At 45.9% G+C, this 16,741-nt stretch overlaps 1 protein-coding gene across 1 annotated transcript in view; it reads right to left on the reverse strand.

Annotated features, from left to right (window-relative positions):
* Positions 1–1,321: 1,321 nt before the first annotated feature.
* T265_03893 (hypothetical protein) overlaps positions 1,322–16,741 on the reverse strand; it is a gene marked incomplete at both ends in the record, with an annotated part of 30,002 nt that continues 14,582 nt past the window's right edge. Inside the window, 5 exons of the mRNA XM_009168485.1 lie at positions 1,322–2,894; positions 4,114–4,237; positions 7,964–9,224; positions 10,851–11,793; positions 14,596–14,802. Of these exons, the coding sequence (XP_009166749.1) occupies positions 2,619–2,894; positions 4,114–4,237; positions 7,964–9,224; positions 10,851–11,793; positions 14,596–14,802 (2,811 nt within the window). The remainder of the gene's footprint in view (positions 2,895–4,113; positions 4,238–7,963; positions 9,225–10,850; positions 11,794–14,595; positions 14,803–16,741) is intronic.

The raw sequence follows: 16,741 nt of genomic DNA on the forward strand, positions 1-16,741 counted from the left end.
GGTATCGTCAGATGTGGAGGCACCTGATACCTGTCACACCTAGATGCTTCTAATGGCAAAACAAATGGACCAACTAGCTTACAAGTAGAAACAGGGTGGCCGACAGAAGCCCAAACGAACTGCAAAACACAACAGAATCCAGTAGCTTGTTTGTATAAAGAACAGAACTGCATCACCGACAGCGTCTGTCACATGAATATGAGACCCGAATGAGTTTGGTTGGCATCTCACATGTCAACAATGTTTCGATCCGCACATGACTGCACATTTGCAACTCTGTTTCAGCTGAATCATTTCGAAAACAAGATTCACAGGACTGATGTCAGGTGTCAAAGCAATTCGTGCAAAATAATCAAAAATAAGGCAACGGTCGCTGGTACAATGAACGTAAGACCTGAAGGTCCGCCAGAGCGACGACCTGTTTGACTGTATCCGCTCTCAACTATTTCGTTTGGGCTCGCACAATCAACTATCTAGCTCAGTGTTTCAGCAGTCCAGGGCGACCTTGATCCAATAATTCTTATATGAACAATCGGAGCGGAGGGGAGTGGAATCATAAAGAAGAAAGTTTAGGATGAAACTGTTCAAACTAGCAACGCAGAAGCCTGTTGAACGCCGGATTATTCACAGCCAAAGAACAGGCTTGCAGGTGACCGGAAACCCCGCAGGACATTGTACGCAACCGATACCAGTCATGCGCGAGCTGTCACTTTCAAATCAGACTGTCCAGCTTAAGTTCGCCTGTTGTTGTATGCTACACACATACCGGGCGAGGTTCGCAAAGGACGCTGGGTAATCCTGCTGATGCCGTGATTCTCAGATGTCTCATTTAATGACGTCCACCCCATTCTTGATCGTTCTACTAGAAAAAAAATCGTTTTACAAGGAAATAGGGCTTCTCCACAACAAGTCCCCACTATTCTCTTTTCCATCCACTCCTTAATAGGACTTTCCCCCTCAAGTTTGCATGGCGGCTGAGCAGTGTGTTAGTGTTACGTTGCTCTCAATGATGATGATAACACAGGCCATAGGCTTTCGGTGGTGAATCAATTCGGGCGGTGAAGAACGAGCGCGAGACAGTGCTTCGTGCCGTAACTTAAACGTTTACACAACTCGATGGTATATTCGACATTGGCTTGGACTCCGTGGGACCAGATGGCACAGATTAACTAGACACGTTGCGAAAGAAACCGCAAAATGACAGTGGTTGAAATTAACTTGGCCAGTCAGTACACACAGCTCATATCATTCTTTACGATATCTTGACGCGATAACAAAGCAATACAGATGTTAACTTTGCTCACATCTTTAGCTAACTGATGGTCAATGAATTAACACGTCCGTGATCAAGTATCATTCAACACTAAATGAGAAGTCGGGTATGTTGCATAGAGGGGTTGGAGAGTAACGCCAACAATAGACGAAGATTGCAAAAACCTTGGTAGTCGATAGTTCAGACAGTCCCTACATGGTGAGCAACCATCTACGAGAGGGGACTAAACCAACCTAGTTGACGTATTCATAAAAATACCGTGTTTTACAAAACAATCGCTTTGTGTGACACAAACCGGTCACAATCGGAATGCGTGGTGGGGCAAAAGATGGACGGGGGAATGGTTGCGTCACAGCATGTGTCGCTGTTACGATCGAAAGCAATTGCTGATACGCTGGACAGGAACGTCTGAAACTCAAATTGACAGAGTACTGATGAGTACATATGACGAATAAGAAGGAACAAGAAAGAGAAACAAACGCTGAAGACTATTCGAGGATTGGGAAATCTCTTATTCGTGTATGACTCGGTTGGCACAAACATAGCAGTGTGTATCTGTAAACAAGATGGGACAGAGGAATTGAACCTAGTTGTAACCGGGTACGGCAAAGACGAGACAGGGATGGTCCAAGAAGTGCGAGAGAAATAGGGATGAGATTTTTGGCTGTCTATGACATTCGCGACAAAATGAATGCACGCATACGCACGCACACCCACTCACAAAAACTTAGCAGAAAGAGACAGGCGGAAATGCATGACAATAGAAGCATCAGATTTGGGTTCGGCACTGCCGGATGGTATCGATCACAACTGAGGATTCTGCTTTTCATAGTTCGAACTCCCAAAAAAAAACACTGAAAGCGGTAGTAACGGAAAGTAGGTTGGCTCGATCATTGGTGGTTCGTGGTGCATGGTAGGTGGCAAGGTTATGCGCGAGTGTCACTATAAACAAACTGCTTACTTGGATCCTGATAATCGAAATGAAGTGGCGACGGAAGCGCATCTATCGGTGTTCATCAAGTTGGGTATGAGGGCATGAAAGACACCGGTAGCAAATGAATGGCAGACTAGCCCACAATGCTTAATCTGAATGCAATCACTGGTGAAAGAACACGGACAGAGTGGGGGGATATTCAAAGTACGAAACTCAGCCTGTCCATAATGGGTATACCAAGGAATTTCCAAAGAACTACAGGCACTGAACAGTCCCACTTTGGGGTTCACATGTGACGACACAGGTGGTTGACATTTCCATCAGGATCGGCTGAATTGGGAAAAGCGTGAACTTATTGCACTGAATTGCTCAGTCCACCATAAGACAAGACATCACCACAGGACACTGTGCCTATCCTGGATGTTCGGGAGAGCCGTTCCGGACAGCCGAAGATGAACTAGCAGAGAGTGGGTGGTGTTGAACTGACTGAGATTGTTGGTTGCATAGATGATCCCAAATCTCTGGGGCTACAAATGGACGCAATGCATGGAAGGCTGTCTGGTAACCCCGAAGAGTGGACACTTCATTTGATAACCTCTCCACTTCAGACAAGAGAGCGAAGTTTTCCGATTGTGCTGCTGCCAATTCATCGCGAAACGCTTCTTCAATGGCTGATCGGATGACATCCTATTATGGAAGGGAAGACCACTGAGATGTTATTCATATTGCCAGGTGGTTGGTAGGCGACCGTTTAGACAGTTTTGTATAAGCAACATGCTCAAAAAATATCTAGGCACCATTACTGGTATCAACCTAGGTAGAAAACGGTCATCTATGAATTCACTGAGCATATCTTTGCAATACAGACACAGCGTTTTGCGGCTAAATGAATCTCACGTAAACAATCACAATGGTGGACGGAAAAGGATATTGTCAAGCGTTAACGGTTGGTGTTCGAGGTGTCACCGGAAAACCCATGAAAGTATGGTGTGTAAAAAACTGTCACGAAAAAAATTATTACTGAATGTGGGATGTGACTGGGTGTGGTGATCTATTGTTTCCCTAATGAATTTTACATGAGAACTTGGTTGAGATCGTCACAACTTTCCCTCTAATGGTTTACTAGATACCTCCTGGTGTTTTTGCTACCACGCAATAGCCGATATCCTCAAACAGTAACGCATTTGGTTTCATTGGTTTCGTTTTTTTCATTTAAGGCATTCCAAATACGACTTGTATGTCAAACGATAGCGTCCGGTCCCTGACCGGTTTCGCCATTTTCGAGGGCACGTCAGATGGGTGCAGTCCTCGGGTTTCGGTGAACTTTGTTCAATTGAGTTCCCTATTAGAACAGGTAATTGTGATGGTGCTTAATGGCAAAACCCTTCCCAACTGAACACAGCATTAAACTGTACCTCAAGGTTTCAACTGCGTTGAGTTTGTGAGGTACCGCTTGAACCTGGTACTGTAAGAAATTGAAAAAAAAAGGCTGCTAAATTGCGTATGGAAAATTATGGGAAGAACAATGCAGACAAAGACGCCACAAGAAAGTGCCGAAATCTTGTCCACGTCAGCAACCCTAGCAAGCACACGGATACGCTGAAACCAATCACCGCGGCAGTCGTACAAAAACTAAAATAATGAGCAGGACTGGCTATAAACACAAATGTAGGAAACCAGCGGATAAAAAGTGAATTAAGTATTAAGAATAAGAGGATGGAAATCAACACGTACGAATGGGAAAATGATACTGTTAGCCACCTCAAACATGCAGATTTGTTAAATGCAGACATGCGCAGCTTTACTTTGGTCACCAGGTTGTGGAAATGGCACGAACCACACTTTGACAGAGCACACAAGGTTCATTGAACAGAACAGAACTGAAATGAATTGAATTGAAACATACCACACTTTCTGATATGCGTGCCTCTAATCGTTTCGATAATGTTAGTCGTCCTCTACTGTTACTCTTGGATTCGCGGTAAAATTTGCCCGGTACGCTCTTTGTTGAAGAACGTGATCGCACAGAGCTGAAGAAAAAGATTCAAAAGCAGGAAAAGGAAGTTGGAAGTGCGAAACAGATACAGTGATTCCACTCAATATCCAAGAAAACTGCACTACTGTGAATTGTCTCCTTATGGAAATACCCTTTATAAACAACGACCGAGAAGCAAATACGTTTGGTCCCAACGGTAGTGCAAACTTGCTCATCCCTGTTGAAAGAGAAACCCGAGTATAAGTCTTAGATGTTCTCGTTAAGGTTCCCGATCGTATTTCTATTGCCTCGTGGAAGAGCAAGAGATGGAATTACCCAATCAACATCGACGGTAACACGGTTTGACTGATATTTGTGTAAATCACAGACATTGTAGGAGCTACCTTATACGCTAAATTGCAGTTTGGTGGCATGCCCAATTCTTACATTTAGGTTGTAACAACAAGCTAATAAAGTAATTCATATCTCGAATATATACATAATGTGGCTGAATATACACGTTTCAAAAAAGGCGCGAAAATTCGAGAACTTCATATGCAGCCCTACATAACCCGAAAAAAAAATCTTCTGTAGAATCAAGATCACATTTCGCACGTGTTGCGAGTTCTCGAGAACCAACAACACAGTCAGTCATGTCTCAAAAACAAGGCGACTCAAACAGTGAAGCACGAGGCAAATACGTGAATCAAATACCATTGTTTTGAGCTGACGAAAAATATAGCAAGTTCCTTTGTTGTTGGATAACTGCAAATCAAATTCTGCCACGCGTTAAGTGCAATGAAAACTCCGGTTTTCCCAAAACAAACTCCACACCTGAACTCTTCGGTTTCGCTGTCAGCTGAACAACCCAACTGAATGCAGGGTGGTTGCCGAAAAATCACGTATGAGCATAACAACACTTTCATTTTTCTCGTGCCGATAGATGAGGATTTTCTACAGGATGGCGGGAAGCGAGATGGCTCAGGGGTTAGACCACGGATTTACTGACCGGAAGATCCGTGATTCGAATCCGACCTCTGCCTCTCGACTTCCCCTGTCTAGTTTATGGCAACCTGGCAATATCCCGGCCCTTGTGCTCCCTTCTGGTGGCATGGCAGTTAGGCACCGAAAGTCCCACGGCTGAGCAATTTTTTTACAACATACGGTTTCACACAACGCCTCCAATAGGCAGTCTTGTAGACAGAAATACTTTTTATGATCACCGAGGGTGTTTCTCATACAGGAAGAAGCGGTGTACACCAATCCCAAACCATGTCCAGTGAAAGATCACCGCTGGCTTTGGTCCCATAATAAGGGCCATCTGGCCAAAATCTACGCGAGAATGAGGGACTAATTTTGTTCACACCGTGGAGTCCCAGGAACTCTAGACCCACTGCAGAAAACCGTTCATTGCATGCGACCATCAGTACCCGTTTAGGTATACAGCAAACGTCTGTGCAGTGCGGTCGACTGAGATGTGCTTATATAGCTGCCGAAACGAGAACGGAAGTGCACCTGATTGCCAAATAACGTTGGGTTAACAGTCGTACGACACCTAGAATTTCCCACGCGGAAGTTCAATACAATACCAAGGAGAATAAGATGAATAGGAATGGTCAGTTCTTTGGGAAAACTTAGTGGGGCCAAAACACAAAAGAACACTGTCATGAAGTTCGAGTAGGTGAAAATTGTTGAAAAATGAGAACGCACGGCATGAAATCAGACGTACCGTGGCAAATAAATAAAATCAAGACGGAACTAAACATGCGAAAATAAGGTGCGAATTCCTTATTCGTTGACGGGACACTACTCACAAGGCTGCTAAATACTCTTCGACAGCCCAAGAACGGTTCCAACTTGTAGATAATGACACTTTAATCTCATACTACCTTCAAGAACTGAACAATGAGAACACTTTATCAGTCAGCTAGAAGTTCAACTAACGTATCTGAACTAGGTTGTATGGTCAAGGAAACCTACCACCTTTGACGTGTTCTCCGATGACGTAATAGCTAGCTAAAATTACCGGAACCTCAGGCCACATAGTGCGACCACGCCACAATGGCCTAAGGGGAACAGACGAACGAACAGCAGCAAGTTCCCATACTACGAAAAATCACTATGAGGTCTGATGGTAAAATCGTACTGACTCTGCAATGCGTGTGAAAGCAGTAAAATGTATTTCCTTTAGGAAACCGGCATGTCTAGACTTGTGGAAGCAGCCATGCTATCTTCCATCCGCGGATCGACCGGTTGAAGAATGTCCGCCACCCAAGTCGCTTAATGGTTGACCGTTACTGCCAGCGGATTATCCAGTACGGTCAAAATATGATTCAAACCTAACAAGGGCCAGAAGCGGTTTCAAACGTATCTGGCAAGTGCAGCAGCATCAAAAGGCATCTATGTCTAACTTCCTGTGCCTTAGGGCTAGACCAGTCCCCCTACAACCAAGAGAATCAGATGATCAACTCAGACAAGGTCCTGCAATAAAACTCCACAATCGTCCTGCAGTCGAAAGTCTCAAACCTTCCAGTCAAAGGCTCAGGGTGTTGTAAACAACCGTAAACCCTCACCCCGCTATGCGGGTCAGACTTTTCAACCAAAGGTTCAAGATGAGGTGTTCCGGAACGAACCCCCTCACCGAAATGGACAACCAAGAAATACTATCGGTCCTTGCAGTTCCGTGTTCACGGCCCTCACACATCTCAGATATTTCACATTCCACTCTTCAGGTATCGGCTGATTCGGATGCAACGGCTCGTGCTACTTATGGTGTGGGACCTGTACTCACTCCCAAGGTTGACAATGTTTTACCGGACTGGATTCTAGTAAATAGTCCTCTTTGTGCTCTAAAGTCGTCTGGTTCAATTAATATAAATACAAATCGATGTAGTACACGCTATCTACTTATAGTGTCGAGATACGCTCTGATAGACCACAGTTCTGAAGCTGGGAAAGATGCTCACAGAACAGCCCATCGATATGGTGGGCTGAGAAGACCGGCGCGGCTTCCGCTTTCAACATCTGTGATGCCCGTGTGACCTCTGCCGAGGACAGAGTACATAGTGTGGCAGTGCGAGCAGTGGTGATTTAAGGTTCAAAACATAACCTGTATGTGAGGAGGCTTTGGAAACGCTAGGCGTTTAAATACCAGTGTCTCCGACGCACTGGCCGGTTGTGGTAGGGACACTGAACAACAGCTTGAGACATGCCGGATGGCTTTGGGAAGGATGTTGACTATGATAGATGAGCTGTCCGCACTTCGTATGTCAGAGGACCGCCTATCTCACAGGACCCTTTGCTCAGTACTGAGATGAGCGGAACTGAGTGGGAGGTCTACGAAATAAAACAGTACCCACCAGTTGACCACTGCCACCTGCCTGGAGGGGAAGCTTGGAACTCGACTGAGTGGTGAATGACACTGGCAAATATGAATCAATCAGTCAGTAGTGCTCGTGCATAGAAGCTACTACGCAGTTCCTCGTTTCTCCATACAACTAGACTGGGTCAACACCAACTAGGTGATTCTGTTGTGATCCAGTACTTGGGTCTACCAACCTCGCTCTCATTTTCCGAAAGGGCAGCAGCTGGAAGCAACGTGCCTTGGGTTCACGGATTAACTGTACGGAACGTGTCAAGGGAAGATATGCGCGTCCAAGGATCAATTTTTAACACTGACGAATTCAGCAGGTTGTTGATACTCATATACAAACTGACAATCAGGAGACAAAGGTAATTTAATCAGATGTTACGAAGTAGCGTATGTAATCGGATAGCTTACAACGGCTCCATGGAACCAAGAGGAGTATTGTATCTTTTGGAAACTGCAGGTGAGGGAAATCTCCCAGTAGTCTTGGACCCTTTAGGTGCATCGGTGGCACTGCGGGAGTCTTTTGTGATCGTCTTGTATACGTCGCTTGGGGACATGGGTGACAGTAGATTGGTCCAGGGTCGTTCTGTGGAGTGACCATCCAAACCATTGGTGACGTAAACAGAATCCATGGGAGCCACATTGTGGTACCTGCCGCTTGCGTCACGGAGCCGCATAACCGGATGATGATCGTCACCGGGTAACGATAACTTTGTCGGAGCTTGCGCTTCAAGGTGAGGGCGATTTGCTGGTACGTCCAAGTTCGACTCAGCACCATGTGCAAGTCCGTTAACGGTTCCTCGTGCTACAAAGGACTCACAAGAAACAGCAGACCAAACAGACTGTGCATCCCCTGGAGGTAATAGAGCAGGGCTTGTTGGTGGTGCGAAACCCGACACGTCCTGGCTTAAATCCCGCTTGTGGGACATAGGTGGCTGTATGAATTCACCAGGTCGTGATTTGTATTGGTTTTGAGTACCGTTTCCCAGAAAAGAACCCGACTCCAGTTGATGTGATTCATGCATTCGGCCCAAGGGAGACTGGTGGGCTGGCACAGCACTGGGACTGGCGATATACTTTGGCGCCGAATCAGTATTGACCATAATGATTCCAGTGGCCGGACTAATTTGTTGGTGTATCAAGTAGGCAGTGGCAGGATCAGTCGACTTAGATGGAAGCAACGCTGGAGTAGATAATGTGGAACTGCTTCCTAAGCCAGTTGCTGGGCCAGAAGCAAACTTGATATCCTCTAGCAGAGATGGATCACCCGTTATGGCTTGCCCACACTGGTCAGACCTGTCAGCGTTGACGACAGAGTCATCGATACAGGCTGTTTCTGGAAGATTATCCCTTGAAGGCTCCACGGTGTTACCAGCAACCACACCTGCACAGATCGGACAAACACTATTGATACTCATTTCGTCCGGGGGGAGATGATGGGATATAGCAGAGCGACTAGCATTGAATAGACGTGCATTTACGCGGCAACCACCATCCCAGAAAGAGAATAAACTGCCCCTGTATGCATCGCGACCAAGGGCAGAAGTTCCACCGTGAATTTCCGACTTGGATGCAAAGAGGTTGGAAGTATTCGACCGGGGGGTGTCGCTGAAACCAGTTTGCCTGCTAACAACTGAAATCTGGGTTTGTAGAGAGGTTGGGTGATTCGGGGCTAGAAAACGAAAAAGGAGGTACCACGATAAGAAAGGGCTTAGGTTTAGACTTGCTTAACATAAACACTGAACAGCCAACGAAACCACAGCACCATCACAAGGAAACAAGCCGCATTGCTGGGTGGATTTTTCCTAATGGCGACCTCGAAATCTACTAGAGCCTGGGATAAATTTGGTCTCCAATAAGCCATCCGCGAAGAACAAGGCAAACCGCATGACTATAGAAATAACCCGACTATAGAAATGCAGCGAAATGTCGGGAACGGAAAAGCCACGAGTAACCAAACATGTCCTGACAAGTTTACCAGTTGGAACCTAGGGCTGCAAAGGCTGCCCGCAACTGTGTAAATCTTGCGTACACAAAAGCTACGGCCAAAAGTCCATAGTAAACAGTGTGATAGTACGAACAATCCGAAAACGCACGAAAACAGGTCAGACAATAGAAACAAAATAATCAGGCTCAACTTATGATTCCTTGAAAATGCTCTGGTGGCCTGTCGCTGGTGATCACAGCGTCAGGTCGCTCTTCCCAACATGCGTTGGGTAGGCGATTGTAACCGCTCAAATTTGAGATTGGGCTAGTAGACTTTCGGTCACAAGACACATGATTAGGTTTAAGTAATCATGAGGGCTGATCGTGGACTACATAAAAAGACAAGCTTTTATTGAAACTCTTGCCTACCATCTGGAATTTCTGTACCAACTGACCCTACTATGTAACAGAAAAGTGAAACCTGAACCACTGTTGTTTCGGCGCAGCAACTGAACCAATGACCATTGAGGGCTCCACTGGTTGCGAACCCCCAGAGGAAGGGACGCAACCATTAAGTGGATGATCGAACAGACCTCAAGTTTCAACATGTGCGAAGACTAGAGCTAAGCTTCACTGATATTCTGCTTTAAAGTGACGAAAAACATTAATACTGCCGTACATTCCAAAAACACTATGCCTTGATTCAAGTGCAATCATCCGATAAATCTTATCAGAAAGCAGTAATGTAGACCGTATTCTCGAAAACCAGACTAGTTAACAGGGATGTTTCCAATAAACTACGGTTCTGGTCGTCCCAACGACGTCACAGAGTAGACAAGAAACAAGTTTTTGATAATTTGATAATTTATACAAGATATCGCTGAACGCTTGGCGCCAGACAATTCTGAAACAGCCTTCCAAGCATGATGGGACACTAGTGACATGTTGAACGTCGGTTGTCTGGCACGCAAACAACGGCCGTTTTGATCTTATGCACAAAACAGGCTGACCAATCGATTGCGGTAGCAGTTAAAGTGAATTGTAACGAAAAGTACGGAAAGTAATAGGCCTAAACAGCACCAGCTAACATAACACGAGTACATCAACTGATTGAATCCGTTACACTCGACAGCTAGCTGGAACTATTGTAGGCGTAGCACATCAACTTGCATTTCGACAAGCACTACATAATGTAACGCAGTTTGGATCGTAAAACAAGCAGGGTTAGGTGGAAAGGTGATGGTCTGAAACGCATGCGGATCGGTAAAAAGATAGATTCATATGACTGAAAGCCTCAAAATGGTTCACGTGCCAAAGCCTCATGGAAATTATACCAGGAACTGGTAGTAAACAGTGAAGCAAGAAGAGTTACCTTGAACTTTCCTTTCCAAACACGACGAGCAATTGACTTTCTGAAATAATGCAGAAGCAACATCCTGCTCCAAAGTTGAGGACTTCTTCTGTAAATCCCAGACCCAGTCAGGAACCGCTTTAAGGTGACAATCATGGATGGAAGCACGTCCATGGGACCACTGTTCCACAGTCTCGTGAATCCGAGCTTTCCGGAATCTGGAGGCCGGTTGGAGATTGGGGATTGTAGCAGGGTTTAATGACGGGACAGTGGGTACCAAGTGCCCATCGTTGGTGTTGGATCCATCCATTAAGCTATTCGGAGGAAGTTCTGTAGCTCCCCCGGTATGTAGATGATGTGGACATGCAACCGGTTGTTGAGTGGAACCGGAATTAGGTGCATGTGCGGGACCATTGCAGAGTGAATACATAGGAGGATGAAGCGTCAATGTAGGGGAATCGTGATTCACGGAGTGAGGGGAGAAAGACTGGGGATGGACATGACCATTGATGTATGGTTCGGGTAAAGACAAAGGCTCTAACATAACTGCGTACTCAGAAGGTTGTGGTGGTGATACGTGTCCAGATGGAGGAGCAGTATGCACAGAGGTCACTGGAATCGGAGTACAAGCAAGTACCTGAGAGTCGAAATGTGATGTGTTTGTTTGGACACGAGCAGTTGCCACTAAAGGCAACAGGGTATCGTAAATCGGTTGGAACTTTGTCACTAAATCATGCTTTCCAACCACATATCTGCCATGGGGTGCAACTGGGCGGTGCCTTCGACGTGATGAATGGAGGTGACCACTCGCTGGGAATGTCAACAGGGTACACGCGCCCTCTTGAGCTCGTTCATTTGACGTTACCCATGTCCCGCGTAAAGCAGAATCTGATGAACTGATCACTCGACATCGATCATTGCCAAACTTGGTTGTTGGTGCACTGGCAAAAGCAGTTTGTTTCGCCTGAAATGAAGTGGAGTTAATAATTTGTCCAAAGTCAGACAAATGGCTACTTAGAATGCGTGAAACGAAAGAAAACACACGAAAAGGGTCCTTCGATCCACCCGCACGCAATACCCTTGAAAAATTGATCAATAACGTATGTCAAAACCGAAGTGACCAATCAAGGAAGAGATGATTACCGGAGTACTACAGCCGTGTCAGATCGACCAATTCAGTAACTATGTTTTAGGGTGGGTGATAGACAGTGAGCGCATTTCGGCCTGTGAAAACAACAGACAGGCACTCGTGCACTACGTGTGGGAGTTAGGTGCAAAACTGAGGGGGTGATATGGAGTCCTTGACAGCCAGTAGTTGAACGGCCGACAGAACAACGTCGTGGCCTTGACAAGTTAGGTGAGAGGAATAATCGTATTTAACGAAACATGTCTGGGTTTGTGGATATGCGTTAGGACTGAAATAAGCATTACCAATTCAATGATTATTCCTGACATTTACTAACGGAAACCATGCTAATAAAGTTCGCTGGTTGCAAATTCGCCAGCAGCGGTTAGTAAGAGTTTACTCATTTTGTAATGAATGGCAAAAAACTGTTCTAAAATCGCTTATTACAAGCAAACGCTACTCAGATTGTGGGACATAATTAGAAAAAAGGGAGCTAATGATAATACTTTGGAAAACAAACGGGGTAATCTTCCAGAAGTGAATGACACTTGCTACCGAACAGTCGTAAACTCATCACCAATCTAGATAGGAGCGTACTGACATTATCGCTTGACAGTTATACAACCATAAAGTTTACTTACATTTAGAGCCAAAGAGTAAGAAACAAAACGGAGGCACCTGTTGCAGCCCTATTGTAAACATGCAGAGGTGCCGATATCTAAGAACAAACAATTAGACAGATCGTTTCAGAAGAGCTTGATAAACAATCGGTAGTTTTTATTTGGGCAACGTTTCGCTTTTGACACAAAATCTTCATCAGGCCAAGCGAGCGGGTCACCAAATTGGCCAGGTTATAAGGCAGACGGGGAACCAATCAGTAAGTCAGTCCTCTTCAGATTATCACACTAGATCCGTGTTGAGTGTCACTTAATGGCTCTTATCGGTTAGTGAAGTTGTCAAAATCTTGCTTGGTGGATTGGGGAGGTTCAAATTAATTCTGACCGGGTTTGGTTCATTAATCCTCCACTTCAGGGTGCTTCAGTTGATGATTTACTTCGGTTGCCACTGGTTGATTTTCCCTGGTCTTTGTGGGGTCGTGAGTGCTCCGACAGTTTGGTTTGAGGGAGTTGAGGCCAAGTGGACTTCAGGTGATGACTACTCTTCCTTCTGATGACCGCACACCAACAAGTGTCAGCTCGACTGATCCGGAACCGTTCTCCACACGCTTGCCAGTTCCACACCTATTCTATTAACACTGGGGTGATTAGCGATTATGTCGAGTGCGTGTTCCACAATCGCCGAGTCTTTCAGTAACGCTTGATATTCATCTGCGTTTCTCGGCGGCCTTTTTTATTTTTCTCCTATACTCTCCGACTCTGATGTGTAGTTCCCTGGCCGGCCGTCCTATATAAACCTTGGTGTAGTCATTACACTTAGTTTTGTAGACGCAGTCCCGGGTTCGAGGCAGTAGAAATCGCTAAGCACCCCAGTGTTAATAGAATAGAAGGTGTGGAACTGGCGAGCGTGTGGAGAACGGTTCTGGATCAGTCGAGCTGACACTTGTTGATGTGCGGTCATCAGAAGGAAGAGTAGTCATCAACTGAAGTCCACTTGACCTCAACCCCCTCAAACCAAACTGTCGGAGCACTCACGACCCCACAAAGACCAGGGAAAATCAACCAGTGGCAACCAAGTGCCCAAATAAAAACTACCGATTGTTTATCAAGCTCTTCTGAAACGATGACTTCTCAATCGGTTCCAAACATTTTCCAACTGATTGAAAATTGGACAGATCACCCACAATGCACAGCGGCGTAGATGTGTCTGATTGAAATGTCCTTTGGTAGGCGCAGCCAGCCACGAATAGTTACCGAATCTTTTGATACTACCACGGTGGACTTGACCGAGGACGCGCGAATGTCAGCCTCCACATCAGGAACTTCATAATAATAATAATAATAATAATAATAATAATAATAATAATAATAATAATATAATAACAATAATAATAATAACACTAATAATAATAAACATTCCGCTGTAACACCTACCATACACCCCAAACGAAGAACGAGGTCTGAGGTTGTTTAAGCCTAGACCCGAGCAGTAGTTCGTAGATCGTTGTGATCTCCATTCCCTGATGCAGCTTCGACGCAAAATCGAGCAGTTTCAGCAACTTCTGTCGGTGGTTGTACACTCCTATCCCTTGAAAGCAAAGCGGACGCCCAAATACGTCGCGGTGCCTTTTGGACTTAGAGTGATGGGTTCCTCGACTGAAACTGTGGTCATCTAATGTTTCCCTGCCATGTAAATCACCAACGATTTCATCTTTCTGGCGTTGTTCATCATATTAAATCTTTCCAACGCAATTTTCACAACCTTAACTTTCATCATCATCATGATTAGCTGTAAGAGCCGCGTACTTGTACAGTGGTTGTAGCTGCTACAGTTTCGTTCACTGATGACTTGGGGAGGTAGGGGAGGTAGCTGCGCATTGAAGGCGAGAGCTGATAAATGAGGTGGGTGAATACAGAACCGTAGGTGGACAGTCAAGTAGAGGATTGGGAAGGGAGCTATGCTTGGATACGAGAGCGCCACTGAGGGTGCAACTGGGTCATGTCTGACAATGTCTCTAAACACTGATGTGGTCCGTCTCAGGGTCCCTATCCAGGAAGACGGCAATGACCAGCGCAGCTGAGTTTGCTGGTAGCGGCTTTCATACTTCACTGGCAAGTCATTGTTTGACCGCCTCTGGCTCGTCTCTACCCTCCACAGAGTTGCGCGAAAAGAACCCTTCGAGGAAGCCGACCGACTGGCGTACGCAGCACGTGGCCAAGACAGAACAATCTATGCAGCATGATCAGCTCATCTATCGAGGATGAGTTATTTCTCCCGAATACCGTACGACGTACTTCAGAATGGCTGATCGGGTGTTACCACAAAACTCGGGCAACGTTCAGAAGACATCGATGGTCAAACACTGAAAATCTTTTGACGTCCTCGGCGCGCAGCGTACTGCATTATTGTAAATTCGATCCCAGACGTTTAAGCTGTCACGCCTACGCCACAGGTGACGCAGGTTCATAAAAGCTGCTCTGGCTTTCCCAACCCGGATGGAAATATCACCTTTCGCGAGACTACCGGAACTGATGCAGCTGCCCAGGTAAAAAAAATTGTCTACTACCTCAATCGGCACATCCGCAAGCATGGGTTCAAGGTCCGGGCCCATCCAGTCTTGCAGTAGCATTTTACACTTTGCAGGTGTGAAGCGCATGCCAAACCGTGGGGTGGAATTGTTTAGATTATTTGATATTGTTTACATTACCACGTAGTCAGACCCAAGAAGAGTTGTGTCGTCTGCGTACGCGATATCTGTGAGCGGACACCCCGGGAACACTTCGACCCCACAGGCATAAGAGGCTGATAGCGAGTCTTCCATGATCATATCAATGACGAAGTTGAATAGAGGCAAAAAAGGACAGCCCTGTCTGACACCACTTGGTGTGGTGAACTCAGAGGCATCCCGCAGACTTTCACACGGCCAAGGGTTTTGGCGTATAGTGCCTTAGGAAGGGTCAAGAATTTATGGGGGACACTCTTGCTCCATAGTGCCTGACAGTCCATGGGGTCAAAGGCAGCTTTCAGATCAAGAAACACAACCATCATTGGTTGCTGGAAGCAGCGTCCAGAATCTACCGGAGAGTGAAGATTTGATCGATGCATCCTCCTACAGTAGGGAACGCGGCTTGGTTTTCACGGATCTGTTTCCCCTGTATTCAGTGAACCTTCGAAGATCAGACAGCACCTTCGATGTTACAGTTGCCAGGCTGATGCCACCGTGGTTTTCACAAAGCGTCCACGTACCTTTTTTGAAGATAGGGATAACTGCGACATCCTCCATTCTATAAGCACCTTCTCTTCGTTCCATATAGCACCGAGGAACTTTGTTAATTAGGTCACCAGGAATTCTCCGCCTTCTTTGAAGAGGGCTGGATACAGACCGTCCGGTCCTGGTATTCGCGAGTATCTGGGGCATACCCTGTTGCGCAAGTATGTTGAGAACTAAACTGACGAGAATCGAAAGCAACCTTAAGATGAAGGAACACCAAGGTTGTACTGCATGTATACGCATTTTGCTGTGAAGATGTTGTTAAAACAGCCCCATCCCGGTCGAAATCCTGGTTGCTGTTCTCAAGTCCCCACTTCACGGGGTAAAGCGACACAAAGTCTTGCTACATGGAGGCCAAGCATATCCCTCTATGACTGTCAAACTCACTACGAGCACGCTTTTTGAAAATGACTACTATTTTGAACTCAACTCAGTTGGTTTGGATAGTCTATTTCGTGCCCGCAGGGGCAAATAAGTTGGACAAGCACCAACTGAGGATTTCACTCCCGTCCTTGAAGAGGATGGGTGAGCTTGTCAGGGCCACCAGGTCGGAGCAGAGGCACTCAATGATTTGCGAAACCGGCGCGGGTCCCGACAGAGTAGCCAACATCTTTACCAGGCAAGCTGCCACTGATGTTCGAGCTTCCAATCTAGAAGACCAGAGGAATGTTAGTCAGAAGTCTATCCACTGTGTGGTTTTTAGGACCGATCTCCAACAACCCGTCCATTCCCTTGCCCCAGCTGCAACGGCTGAGAATCAAGTTCTACCACGAGCTCAAAGGGTTAGGTGTATTATCAGCCCCATATACCAATGTCCAAGTTATGGGTCGAGAGTCCGAATAAGCAGGTGGCCTGTTGATAATGTTCTGTAGAGCGACACGAGTTTTGCTCTTCTTC

Source organism: Opisthorchis viverrini, assembly GCF_000715545.1.
Source record: "Opisthorchis viverrini unplaced genomic scaffold opera_v5_59, whole genome shotgun sequence".
Classification (NCBI taxonomy): Eukaryota; Metazoa; Platyhelminthes; class Trematoda; order Opisthorchiida; family Opisthorchiidae; genus Opisthorchis; species Opisthorchis viverrini.